Source organism: Eleutherodactylus coqui, chromosome 4, assembly GCF_035609145.1.
Source record: "Eleutherodactylus coqui strain aEleCoq1 chromosome 4, aEleCoq1.hap1, whole genome shotgun sequence".
Classification (NCBI taxonomy): Eukaryota; Metazoa; Chordata; class Amphibia; order Anura; family Eleutherodactylidae; genus Eleutherodactylus; species Eleutherodactylus coqui.
Genome location: NC_089840.1, coordinates 215081321 through 215095745, shown reverse-complemented (window position 1 = coordinate 215095745; position 14425 = coordinate 215081321). Strand labels below are relative to the sequence as shown.

The 14425-nt window shown below is 48.2% G+C and overlaps 1 protein-coding gene across 1 annotated transcript in view; it reads left to right on the top strand.

Moving 5' to 3' along the window:
• The first annotated feature begins 13264 nt into the window (after window positions 1-13264).
• Window positions 13265-14425, top strand: part of LOC136626028 (interferon-induced protein with tetratricopeptide repeats 5-like) — a 4963-nt gene continuing 3802 nt past the window's right edge. The window contains exon 1 of the mRNA XM_066600733.1: window positions 13265-13309. Coding sequence (XP_066456830.1) covers window positions 13305-13309 — 5 coding nt within the window. The 5' untranslated portion in view covers window positions 13265-13304. The remainder of the gene's footprint in view (window positions 13310-14425) is intronic.

The following is a 14425-nucleotide window of genomic DNA, read 5'->3' as shown; positions in this document are numbered from 1 at the left end:
TATACATGCTGGCCTATGTGGGGGGGGGGGAGGATAATATACATGCTGGCCTATGTGGGGGGGGGGGGGGGGCGAGGATAATATACATGCTGGCCTATGTGTGTGTGCTGGGGGGGGGATAATATACATGCTGGCCTATGTGTGTGTGTGCTGGGGGGGGAGGATAATATACATGCTGGCCTATGTGGGGGGGGGGGAGGATAATATACATGCTGGCCTATGTGTGTGGGGGTGAGAGGATAATATACATGCTGGCCTATGTGTGTGTGTGCTGGGGGGGAGGATAATATACATGCTGGCCTATGTGGGGGGGGGAGGATAATATACATGCTGGCCTATGTGGGGGGGGGAGGATAATATACATGCTGGCCTATGTGTGTGTGTGCTGGGGGGGAAGATAATATACATGCTGGCCTATGTGGGGGGGGGGGAGGATAATATACATGCTGGCCTATGTTGGTGGGGGTAGGAGGATAATATACATGCTGGCCTATGTGTGTGTGCTGGGGGAGATAAATTATATGCTGCCCTATGTGTGTGCTGCCAGGTAGGGGGGAGGGGGATACATTTTACTGTCCTATGTGTGTGCTGCCAGGAAGGGGGGGGGATATATTATACTGCCAGGCAGGCGGGGGGCATATACTGCCGCTTGTGCATGCTGCCAGGCCGGGGGGGGGGGGGGGGAGGATATATTATACTGCGCTATGCATGTGCTGCGAGGCAGGCGGGGAGCATATAGCTGCCACTACCACTGCCGGTTACCAGAGGACCTGCCTCATCTATAATCCCTTTTAGGAGCTTTAAGGTAATCCTGTCACATTCCTCTCCCCTGTGTGTTCTGCCGGGCAGGCAGGGGGCATATACTGCCCCCTGTGTGTGCTGCCAGGCTGAAGTTAAGAATGGCTTAATGAAAGCTTTAAAATCTACCAGGTTCTTAAACTGAACATCTTGAAGCGTTGAGGAGTGCGGCGCCAGACAGAGCAGAGCGTCCCACGAGCATATAGGAGAAGGAGCCACCACTGTGCCAGCAGCAGCCGCCACTACCACTGCCGGTTACCAGGGGACCTGCCTCATCTACAATCCCTGTTAGGAGCTTCAAGGTAATCCTGTTACATTCCTCTCCCCTGTGTGTTCTGCAGGGCAGGCAGGGGGCATATACTGTCCCCTGTGTGTGCTGCCAGGCTGAAGTTAAGAATGGCTTAATGAAAGCTTTAAAATCTACCAGGTTCTTAAACTGAACATCTTGAAGCGCTGAGGAGTGCAGCGCCAGACAGAGCAGAGCGTCCTGCGAGCAAATAGGAGGAGGAGCCGCCACTGTGCCAGCAGCAGCCGCCACTGCCAAGAAAAAAAACGGGAACACGAAGGACAGCAGCAATTATTGAAGGCCACCACATCAACAAGTGTGTCTGCACTGAGAGCATCATTCTTAGTGGCTACCCGCATTGCCAAGGCTAAGAAGACCTTCACTATTGCTGAAGAGTTGATCCTGCCTGCTGCTAAGAACATTTGCCAGGAACTTTTAGGAGAGGCTGCAGCTAAAAAGGTGGCACAGGTTCCATCCCATTCTGAACCTGTGGTGAGTTGAGTCACATTCTAAATGTCATAATTAAATAAGTATGCACTAAACACCAACCTCCTTCATAACCCCGCCCCTTATAACCAAAGCTCCGCCCATGTCCCGCCCCACCCTGCCGGGCCTTGCAAAAATGGCCTTGCTTGAAGCCGGTCCCTGGTGCCAAAAAGGTTGGGGACCCCTGGTTTAGGTATCGCTGCTGTCCGCTGGTGGAGAAGAGAAGTCTGGGAAAATCCAGGCTTTGTTTATCTTGATGAGTGTAAGCCTGTCGGCACTGTCGGTTGACAGGCGGGTATGCTTATCCGTGATGATTCCCCCAGCCGCACTAAACACCCTCTCTGACAAGACGCTAGCCGCAGGACAAGCAAGCACCTCCAGGGCATACAGCGCGAGTTCAGGCCACGTGTCCAGCTTCGACACCCAGTAGTTGTAGGGGGCAGAGGCGTCACGGAGGACGGTCGTGCGATCGGCTACGTACTCCCTCACCATCCTTTTACAGTGCTCCCGCCGACTCAGCCTTGACTGGGGAGCGGTGACACAGTCTTGCCCGGGAGCCAGAAAGCTGTCAAAGGCCTTAGAGAGTGTTCCCCTGGCTGTGCTGTACATGCTGCCTGATCTCTGCGCCTCCCCTGCTACCTGGCCCTCGGAACTGCGCCTTCGGCCACTAGCGCTGTCGGATGGGAATTTTACCATCAGCTTGTCCGCCAGGGTCCTGTGGTATAGCATCACTCTCGAACCCCTTTCCTCTTCAGGTATGAGAGTGGAAAGGTTCTCCTTATACCGTGGGTCGAGCAGTGTGTACACCCAGTAATCCGTAGTGGCCAGAATGCGTGTAACGCGAGGGTCACGAGAAAGGCATCCTAACATGAAGTCAGCCATGTGTGCCAGGGTACCTGTATGCAACACATGGCTGTCCGCACTAGGAAGATCACTTTCAGGATCCTCCTCCTCCTCCTCCTCAGGCCATACACGCTGAAAGAATGACAGGCAAGCAGCATGGGTACCCTCAGCATTGGGCCAAGCTGTCTCTTCCCCCTCCTCCTCATCCTCCTCATGCTCCTCCTCCTCCTCCTCAACGCGCTGAGATATAGACAGGAGGGTGCTCTGACTATCCAGCGACATACTGTCTTCCCCCGCCTCTGTTTCCGAGCGCAAAGCGTCTGCCTTTATGCTTTGCAGGGAACTTCTCAAGAGGCATAGCAGAGGAATGGTGATGCTAATGATTGCAGCATCGCCGCTCACCATCTGGGTAGACTCCTCAAAGTTTCCAAGGACCTGGCAGATGTCTGCCAACCAGGCCCACTCTTCTGTAAAGAATTGAGGAGGCTGACTCCCACTGCGCCGCCCATGTTGGAGTTGTTATTCCACTATAGCTCTACGCTGCTCATAGAGCCTGGCCAACATGTGGAGCGTAGAGTTCCACCGTGTGGGCACGTCGCACAGCAGTCGGTGCACTGGCAGATGAAACCGATATTGCAGGGTGCGCAGGGTGGCAGCGTCCGTGTGGGACTTGCGAAAATGTGCGCAGAGCCGGCGCACCTTTCCGAGCAGGTCTGACAAGCGTGGGTAGCTTTTCAGAAAGCGCTGAACCACCAAATTAAAGACGTGGGCCAGGCATGGCACGTGCGTGAAGCTGCCGAGCTGCAGAGCCGCCACCAGGTTACGGCCGTTGTCACACACGACCATGCCCGGTTGGAGGCTCAGCGGCGCAAGCCAGCGCTCGGTCTGCTCTGTCAGACCCTGCAGCAGTTCGTGGGCCGTGGGCCTCTTCTCTCCTAAGCTGAGTAGTTTCAGCACGGCCTGCTGACGCTTGCCCACCGCTGTGCTGCCACGCCGCGCGACACCGACTGCTGGCAACGTGCTACTGCTGACACATCTTGATTGCGAGACAGAGGTTGCGTAGGAGGAGGAGGAGGGTGGTTTAGTGGAGGAAGCATACACCCCCGCAGATACCACCACCGAGCTGGGGCCCGCAATTCTGGGGGTGGGTAGGACGTGAGCGGTCCCAGGCTCTGACTCTGTCCCAGCCTCCACTAAATTCACCCAATGTGCCGTCAGGGAGATATAGTGGCCCTGCCCGCCTGTGCTTGTCCACGTGTCAGTTGTTAAGTGGACCTTGGCAGTAACCGTGTTGGTGAGGGCGCGTACAATGTTGCGGGAGACGTGGTCATGCAGGGCTGGGACGGCACATCGGGAAAAGTAGTGGCGACTGGGAACTGAGTAGCGCGGGGCTGCCGCCATCATACCTTTGAAAGCCTCCGTTTCCACAACCCTATACGGCAGCATCTCCAGGCTGATAAATTTGGCTATGTGCACGTTTAACGCTTGAGCGTGCGGGCGCGTGGCGGCGTACTTGCGCTTGCTCTCCAACACTTTCGCTAGTGACGGCTGAACAGTGCGCTGAGAGACATTGGTGGATGGGGCCGAGCACAGCGGAGGTGAGGGTGTGGGTGCAGGCCAGGAGACGGTAGTGCCTGTGTCCTGAGAGGGGGGTTGGATCTCAGTGGCAGGTTGGGGCACAGGGGGAGAGGCAGCAGTGCAAACCAGAGGTGATGAACGGCCTTCGTCCCACCTTGTGGGGTGCTTGGCCATCATATGTTTGCGCATGCTGGTGGTGGTGAGGCTGGTGGTGGTGGCTCCCCGGCTGATCTTGGCGCGACAAAGGTTGCACACCACTGTTCGTCGGTCGTCTGCACTCTCAGTGAAAAACTGCCAGACCTTTGAGCACCTCGGCCTCTACAGGGTGGCATGGCGCGAGGGGGCGCTTTGGGAAACAGTTGGTGGATTATTCGGTCTGGCCCTGCCTCTACCCCTGGCCACCGCACTGCCTCTTCCAACCTGCCCTGCTGCTGCACTTGCCTCCCCCTCTGAAGACCTGTCCTCAGTAGGCGTAGCAAACCAGGTGGGGTCAGTCACCTCATCATCCTGCTGCTCTTCCTCCGAATCCTCTGTGCGCTCCTCCCTCGGACTTACTCCAATTACTACTACCTGAGTTATAGACAACTGTGTCTCATCATCATCGTCCTCCTCACCCACTGAAAGCTCTTGAGACAGTTGCCGAAAGTCCCCAGCCTCATCCCCCGGACCCCGGGAACTTTCCAAAGGTTGGGCATCGGTCACGACAAACTCCTCCGGTGGGAGAGGAACCATTGCTGGCCATTCTGGGCAGGGGCCCGGGAACAGTTCCTGGGAGTCTGCCTGCTCCTCAGAATGTGTCATTGTAATGGAGTGAGGAGGCTGGGAGGAAGGAGGAGCAGCAGCCAGAGGATTCAGAGTTGCAGCAGTGGACGGCGCAGAACTCTGGGTGGTCGATAGATTGCTGGATGCACTTTCTGTCATCCACGACAGGACCTGCTCATACTGCTCATTTTCTAATAAAGGTCTACCACGTGGACCCATTAATTGTGAGATGAATGTGGGGATGCCAGAAACGTGCCTCTCTCCTAATCCCGCAGCAGTCGGCTGCGATACACCTGGATCAGGAGCTCGGCCTGTGGCAACACCCTGACTTGGGCCTCCGCGTCCTCGCCCGCGTCCACGTCCTCTAGGCCTACCCCTACCCCTCAGCATGGTGTATTACCAGTAGTGCAGAAACAGAACGCTGTAATTAAATGTGCCGCTTATTGGCCTGTGGTCGGAGGCTGACTTCGCTTACGGAACGCACAGCAGAGGCAGGAAAGAATTTTGCGCAAGCCTGCTGTAACACTTAGCTGGCTGCGTATGAATTAGGACAACTACCCCCAGCAGAGACCCAGTACACTTGTGGACAGGAATACAGCGGTGATGTAAGAGGCAACACAGAGGCAGGAAAGAATTTTGCGCAAGCCTGCTGTAACACTTAGCTGGCTGCGTATGAATTAGGACAACTACCCCCAGCAGAGACCCAGTACACTTGTGGACAGGAATACAGCGGTGATGTAAGAGGCAACACAGAGGCAGAAAAGAATTTTGCGCAAGCCTGCTGTAACACTTAGCTGGCTGCGTATGAATTAGGACAACTACCCCCAGCAGAGACCCAGTACACTGAGGACGGTCACAGGCAGCCCAAATAGATTTTTTTTCCCAAATGTTTTTGGAAAGGCCCACTGCCCATATACACTAAATATGTCTTCTGTCCCTGCCTCACCACTACTGGCCCTGGACAATGTAAAATTACTGCAGGACGCAATGCTCTGCACGGCCGATATACAGAAAAAAAAAATGTGCAACACTGCAAAAAGCAGCCTCCACACTACTGCACACGGTTAGATGTGGCCCTAAGAAGGACCGTTGGGGTTCTTGAAGCCTAAAATAACTCCTAACGCTCTCCCTATAGCAGCTCCGGCACCAGCAGCACTGTCCCTGATCTCTGTCAGAATGCATCTGTGGCGAGCCGCAGGAGGGGCCGATTTTTATACTCGGGTGACACCTGATCTCCCCAGCCACTCACTGCAGGGGGGTGGTATAGGGCTTGAACGTCGCAGGGGGAAGTTCTAATGCCTTCCCTGTCTTTCTATTGGCCAGAAAAGCGCGCTAACGTCTCAGAGATAGTAGCGCTAGCTACCACAAGGGCTGGTGCTGCTACCACTCTGATCTTTTTTATTTTAAAGGGGAATCTTTGGGGGAATATTGAATCCTTCTTAGTGATAGCATCATCTATCTCTCCTATCGCTATCCTTTGCTATAGTTTAGCTAGCGCTACTATCTAGCAAGTGAGGATATTTCTACTATTCTATTAGACGCTGTGCTAAGAAATAGGTTCCTGATGACGCCGCATTGATTGCGGCAGAAACGCGTTGAACTGCGTAATTTACTGAAAAAAAGCTACGTCTTTATCCTCTATTTACAGCCCCAGGCTGTTTTTTTGCTAGTATTGGTCTGCCGATACCATCCTTTTTTGAAAGGAATCCACCCTAATTCTCTTTTTTGGTTGGTTAGATTGTGCGCAATACGGGGATTTATTTACATCCCAGGCACTTTCTCCTGCTAGGGTGTTATTCCTCTTAGGAGTAATTTCCGTTTGGTCTCTAAGAAATGTGCTAGTGAGGTGAAACTTTCTTCTTCCCAAGCACACTCATGATCAAAATCTCCATCAGTAGACCAAGGAAACCTCTGACTAAATCTTGAATATATAAGTGGGGTTGACCCTTTCAGTAAACGGCAGTGGTTACACTATATTCATTACAGGGTAGCCTCTGACTATCGTCCAAGCCACAAAATGGTCTTTTACTTGATATGAGCCCTCTTTTCTGCTCTTCAGGTGATACGGTATCCCTCATTATACTAGCCTTGTGGGGATTACCTACTGAAGAAGCAACTGGTTTAGGTTTTTTTTTTTTTTTGTGTCCCTTTGGAAACTTGAGATTCAAGTTCCTTTTTAATATATTATTTATTAAAAGTTATATTTTAGTTTTCTTCTCGAACCCTACAGTGAATAGTTTGAACTTATCATCAGGTGTTCGTCCTGCTACAGTGATTTTTAAGAAACCTTATCAGGGAGCGACAAAAAAACCTAAATTTTAGTAAAGCAAAATTTGATCAGCTCAGAACTACTATCAGTAACATTAAAGGGGTTGTCCCGCGAAACAAAGTGGGTCTATACACTTCTGTATGGCCATATTAATGCACTTTGTAATGTACATTGTGCATTAATTATGAGCCATACAGAAGTTATCAGAAATTTTTCACTTACCTGTTCCGTTGCTAGCGTCCTCGTTTCCATGGAGCCGTCTAATTTTCAGTGTCTAATCGCCAGATTAGACGCGCTTGCGCAGTCCGGTCTTCTTCTTTTCTCAATGGGGCTCCGTGTAGCTCCGTGTAGCTCCGCCCCGTCACGTGCCGATTCCAGCTAATCAGGAGGCTGGAATCGGCAATGGACCGCACAGAAGCCCTGCGGTCCACCGAAGGAGAAGATCCCGGCGGCCATCTTCAGCAGGTAAGTAAGAAGTCACCGGAGCGCGGGGATTCAGGTAAGCGCTGTCCGGTGTTCTTGTTTAACCCCTGCATCGGGGTTGTCTCACCCCGAATGGGGGGGCTGTTGAAAAAAAAAAAAACCATTTCGGCGCGGGACAACCCCTTTAATTGGGACAACATCCTCAAAAATATCAGTACAGACAACAAATGGGAAAAGTTTAAAAACATTCTAATCACCTCATGTGAGCAGTTCAACCATTTAAAAAAAAAAAGTACCACAAGTAGAAGGAGCCCAATGTGGTTCGACAAGACTGTAAGGGGGGCAATAAACGAAAAAAAGAAAGCGTTTAAACTACTAAAACAAGAAGGCAGAGAAGAAGCGCTAAAATCATAAAGGGAAAAAAAAACAGAACATATAAAGAAAAGATGAAAATTGCTAAGGAGGAGGCAGAAAGACTGATCGCCAAACAGAGCAAAAATAACACTAAACTATTCTCAATTATATTAACAGCAAAAGGATTTGCACTGAGAGCACTGGCCCTTTAACAAATAATGCAGGAGAAACAATAGAAGACGATGGGGGGAAGGCAAATCTATTAAGTGGTTTCTTTTCAAGTGTATTCACGAACGAAAAGGAAATGTCACATGAGATTCAGAGGAATAAAGCGAACCCCCGCTACATATTGCATACCTAACACAGGAGGAAGTGTAGAGCCGGTTAAAGAGGATTAAAATCGATAAATCGCCGGGCCTGGATGGAATACACCCAAGGGTTCTAAGGGAACTAAGTGATGTGATAGCTAGACCGCTATTTCTTATATTTATGGACACTATCAAGACCGGGGTTGTACCATTGGATTGGCGCATTGCCAGTGTGGTTCCAAATTACAAAAATGGGTGCAAAAGAGAGCCTGGTAACTACAGGCCCGTAAGTCTCACTTCAGTAACTGGAAAATTATTTGAGGGGTTTCTGAGAGACACCATCCTAGAATACCTCAAGGAGAACAACGGAATAACTCCTTACCAGCATAGGTTCATGAGGGGTCGCTAATGTCAGACCTATCAGCTTTTACGATGAAGTAAGTTCTAAACTAGACTTGGGAAAGTCTATTGATCTTGTATATCTGGATTTCTCTAAAGCATTTGACATCGTGCCGCATAATTGGTTAATATATAAAATGAGACAGCTCGGATTGGGTGAAAACGTGTGCAGCTGGGTAAAGAATTGGCACAGAGATAGAAAGCAGAGAGTGGTAATAAATGGGTAATAAATGGTACTCTGATTGGGCCACCGTTGCTAGTAGGGTGCCACAGGGTTCAGTATTAGGCCCCATTCTGTTCAATATATTTATCAACGACCTGATAGAGGGACTGCACAGTAAAATATCAATATTTGCAGATGGTACAAAATTCTACAAGATAATTAATACAACCTGGGACAATGTACGGCTGCAAACGGACCTAGATAAGCTGGGGGCTTGGGCAGGAAAATGGCAAATGAAGTTCAGTGTTGATAAATGTGGGTTTATGCACATGGGCAGGAGAAACGGATGTCACCAATATACACTAAATGGGGTACTGCTAGCGAAACGTGATATGGAAAAAGACCTGGGGGTACTAGTGGATTGTAGATTTAACTGGCGCAACCAAAGCAAAAGCTAATAAAGTCTTGGGGTGTACTAAAGAGGTATAGGGGCGAAGGATGAGAACCTTATTCTTCCACTATATAAGGCACTAGTCAGGCCCCACATGGAATACTGAGTACAGTTCTGGACATCGGTGCTCAGGAAAGATGTTGCAGTGCTTGAGGGGGTTCAAAGAAGAGCTACTAAACTAATACATGGAATGATGGGTCTGGAATACCCAGAGAGGCTATTAAAATTGCGATTATTCACCCTGGAAAAAAGACGGCTAAGGGGTGATCAAATAACTATGTATAAATACATGAGGGGACAATAAAAGGATCTCTCCCATGATCTGTTTATACACAGGACTACGACGGTAATAAGAGGGCATCCGCTACGTCTAGAAGAAAGCAGGTTTCATCACCAACACAGAAGGGGGTTCTTTACTGTAAGAGCAGTGAAACTGTGGAACTCTCTGCCTGAGGTCATGGTGGTGGCAAAATCCATTGAGGAGTTTAAGAGTGGACTAGATGTCTTTTTAGAGCGCTATGATATTACAAAATATAGACATTAGGTGACCAGCGGGTTTGTAGTTCCGGGTCTTACATTTAGGTAGGAACTATCAAAGGTTGATCCAGGGATTAGTCTGACTGCCATTATGGAGTCGGGAAGAAATTTTTCCCCGAATGGGCTATTTAGCTTTTGCCTCTTGGGGTTTTTGCCTTCCTCTGGATCAACAAGGGGGTTGAAACAGACTGAACTAGATGGACATTGTCTTCATTCAGCCAAACATACTATGTTACTATGTTTACCTCGGTGCTGATGTTAAATGGTGGAAAGATACTCCAGGAGGCAGAATTCAAGGTGAAAACATGGAACAATTTATTTCTTCACAACAAGGAGACTTCAGCTTTCTTAGTGCAATTCAGAGTTACTTTACTTTAAGGTTGATTTTTTTCTTAAACAATCTGTAGTACAACTATAACACATGCAGGCATGAAGTGCAGACTTTGTATCTGGACACAAGGGGACTCTCAAACAGTAATTAAGCACGGGAATCCTTTCTGTCCTCAATGCTTTGCCCTCCTGCTTTTCTCGCTTTTCTATTTCTTAAATTTTTTCAAAGTATCAAGTGGAAGAGAGGAGAAAAAAAAACTTAAAAAAAAAACTTTAGAAAGAGAGGAGAAAAAAAACTTTACCCCCATGCACTACTAGAAACATCTACAAGAGATACATGGAAGTTAGGTGGTATAGACATACTTCACTGGGGGGAGTTGGAATATATCATTCACCCCGCAATCCGAGTTCCGTTCAATTAGTGGTGATAGCCATAGTAGTCTTTAATCCTTTTATTATGTACGTTCAGATCCATACCTGGAGTGCAGATACCTCAATATTTATTTGTGTTTCCAAGTATGAAGTTTCCCCTTTAGTGCATTACAGTTTACTTTAGACCTTTCTTTTTTATATATATATTCTTATTTAGGCCGCCTGCAGACGGGCGGAAATTTCGTGGTGCACATTAATCACCTCAGAGTCCACAGTTAATTATGGAGTGTACAATCCAGTACACTACGCAGTGGTTATTGTTATGTGGGCTCTGATGATTCAGGAGGGGATTGAGAGAGCTTTTTTGTTGTGGGGAGCTCGCAGGCTTGAGGTTTCAAGTCATGCTCGCTCTGGCGGGTGTGGGGTCCTTGGTGTTGGTTCTAAATTGGTTGGAAGGGAGTCTGGGTGAGGATAGCCAACCTTTTCCCCCTTTATTATAATAAGTGTAGTAGGGTCTGGCGCTTTGTGCCTCTGACAGGGGGGAGTCTCTCAGAGCTGGTGGACTTTCATCAATTTGCCCTAAAGAGGCTAATGGTGCTTCTGAGCCTGTTGAGGTTGGCTGGGAGTACATAAGATAATTCCATTGAAGTTATGGTGCCAGATTTTGGGGCTCCAAGGACACCCCTCGTGGCGTATCATGTTACTAATATTTTCTTTAAAAAAATTATTTATGTTTAATGTTGTTCGTAATAAAACGGCTGATATGGCCAAATTATCCAAAATAATAAGTTGTCAGTGTTTTCTATTAGTAAGTAAAAGGGTGAAGGGGTTGGTTGAGGGAGGTTTTATGTTGTTGTTATCCATTTAGTCGTTCACAACCCTCGGCGGCCCTAAAGGCTCCTTCCCTCCATGGTTTTCGGTTTTGCACTGCTTCTTTCAGTTGTGTGATATCCATGCCAGTATCAGCTCTGACCGTATCAGCCATCGTGTCCTTTGGCGCCAGGACTACTTCTGCCACTGATCTGTCCAAGCATTATAGATTTTTCTAGAGACTCTGCTCGCGTTACAATGCCAAAATCGGTAAGCCTGAGTCCGGTCATCTTCCCCTCCAGTGATATATCGGGTCTTATGCAATTCAGGATTTCTCTGTTTTTTTACTCTCACCATCCAAGGTATGCACAGCAGCTTTCACCAGCACCACAGCTCAAACACATCGATCCTCCTATCAACTTTTTTTCACAGGCCAGCTTTTACATCCATACATGACTTTTGGGGAAAACGGTGGTTTGCACTATCATGCGTTTAGTTGCGATGCCGGCATTAGCCGTCGCTGCCGTGCGGATTCCCTGGGCGCAGCATGTCCATTCTTTTTTTTTTCTCGTTGCGGCCTTGATCCTCTCTATTGAGGAGCTGGCCGTGACGGAAAAGCATATGGTGAAGCCGCTCCAAAACCTGTGGCTAAGTGCCACGGGTTTTGAAGCTGCGCTTATCCCGCGGACATCCCGCATTTTTTTGCTGCGACAAAACTGCAGGATTTCCACTGGGAATACCTCCATTGTGACCCCAGCATATTATAACATTGCTCCAAGACAAGACTGAGGTTGTAAGAAAACTGTTAACAAGGCATGGCTAGGAGAAATCTCCTCATCATTGTTTGTTTAATGCTAGCATCAATGGTTTCGGTTTCCATTCTCTGCAGAATAACTGCAGTCTGTTTTGTTCCTCCTGGCACAGCCAAGTTTCATTTCTCCATCTTCTCCTTCCTTTTACTGAGGAAGATGTGAGCCTCTCCAAAGCTGTGTGGCTACAAAAGCCTGCAGACAGGATCCCTGCATTATAGTTGACTATTTAATATCTATAACTCCATCCAGAGTTCTGTTTGAAGACATTTCAGTGATTCAGACAAAAAAAGTCTGGTAAATCAGTGTGAATCCAGCCTTAGGGCTAATTCCCACGGACTGATTTCTGCCGCGTTTCGCACAGCGGAAATCCACGGTGTTATCCGGCAGCTATAAGGTTCTATTGAACCTAATAACTTTCTGCCTTTCAATGTTCACACTGCAGAATTCTACCGCGGAAGTCCGCAGCGTGAAAGAGATCGCGGCATGTTCTAATTCTGCAGAAAAACGAGCGCCCAGCTTCAATTGTAGTCAATGGAAGCCATGGGTCTCGCGATACTTCCACTGTGAGTACAGCGGACGTATCGCATGATTACGCATCACCGCCGGCGCATCATGCACTGCACTGTGCATGCGCACCGGCTTGCCGGACGGACTCGCGCGGCCTATCCGGAGAGATGAGTATGGGGTCTTTGGGGACAATAAGCCGGACTCCGCTGCGATATTCTGCTGGCTGAGTCCGACACGGCCGAGGGCAGCAGGCCTTATATGGGGAGCATTCAGATCTGTACCTAGCCTCACCACCTGTAAATACAGCCCTGCATAAACTAACTAGTTTAGAAAAAGTTTTACAGATGTGTAATATTGCATTGCTACAAGACAAGACGGGTGATACGAAAACTGACAATAAGACATGGCAAGACGAAATATCCTCATCATTGTCTATTTGATACTAGTATCAAAGGTTTTAGTTTCCATCCTCTGTGGATTAACAACAGTCCATTTTATTTCTTTCACAAAGTTTTTTTTTCGCTCTTCTCCCCTCCCCTTAAGGCCAAAATAGGCCATGTCCTTAGGGGGTTAATGCCGCCATCATTATCTCTTACTACCAGCAACTCTGTTTCTGTTTCTATTCTCCGCTGAATAATCCGTCTCCTTGTGTTCTCCTGGCACAGAGAAGTTTCGTTTCTCCCTTCTCCCCTCCTCTTACTGAGGATGACATGAGCCTCTCCAATACTGCGTGACTATAGAAGCCTGAAGACAGGATCCCCTCATTATAGTCAGAAAACTTCCTCTACAGTTCACAGCGACCGCCCGAGGGACAAGATGAGGTAAATCCTTTCACATTCCTCAGCTATTGAATGTTAATAGCCTGTGCTTTAGGGCTCCTTTACGGCTCCATTAGGGCTCCTTACCTGTGCAATGCACAGAGAATAGAACCCATTGATCCCAATTTGTTCTCATTTCCTATTTTGCATGTACATTTCCCACGCACACAAGAAAATAGGACCTGCTGTATTTTCTTGGGTTCTATTCTCTGCGTATTGCATGCACTAATTCCGCTTGCGCAATGCACAGCACAAATAAATCTGTGTAAAGCTGACCCTTTGATTTAATGCAGTAAGCTCTATTGTATTTAGAAGACAGTTCAATGATTGAAAATCATTGGTTTTATAATTCTGCATTTTCACTCACTCTCGCATCGCGCGATTTTAGCGCCAGTGTGAAGGCGCCAATTGACCATTTTCAGACGGGCAATAAAATTTTGAGATTTCTGCATGATGCGAAAGCGAGTGAGGATGCAGGGTTATGAAACGCATGCTTTTCAATGACTTCATTCCCAAGTGCGATGTTTCCTGTAATGCGATGTTGCGAGATTTAGAAATCGCAGCATATCCCATTTTCTGCATTTTTCTCTTTTTAATTGCCCATGCTTCCCTAAGAAGCCTTTGTTTTATTGCACTGCAACGCATGAACTTGGATTTTCGTGCATGACGTTTTAACATTAGGAAGACATTACGCCCATCTGCGAATGCTCTTATATTTCTCCGTTTTTTCTTTAGTGCTCCTTCATACAACAGTTTTTGTGTGCATTTTTATGTACGTGCAATATGCAGAGAATAGAACCCACTGATTTCAATGGGTTCGATCTCAACGCTCTCGCTATGCGTGCATTTTGCGCATGTAGAGGAAAAAAAAACACAACGTGCTCTACTTTTGTGCGCCATGGAAGTCTATGTGGGGTGCGCACATGCAAGACACAAGGTGATGCATCAAAAACAGCACAATACTGCGGGTAAAAAAACCTCTGCAACTCATTTGGCTGAATAGCCATTAAAATGTGTTAAGGCCCATTTAGACGGAGCGATGATCGCTTAAAATTCGCTCAAACGGCAGTTTGAGTGACAGTTTTGAGCGATCTCTTTGCATAACCTCTTAAGTAGCTA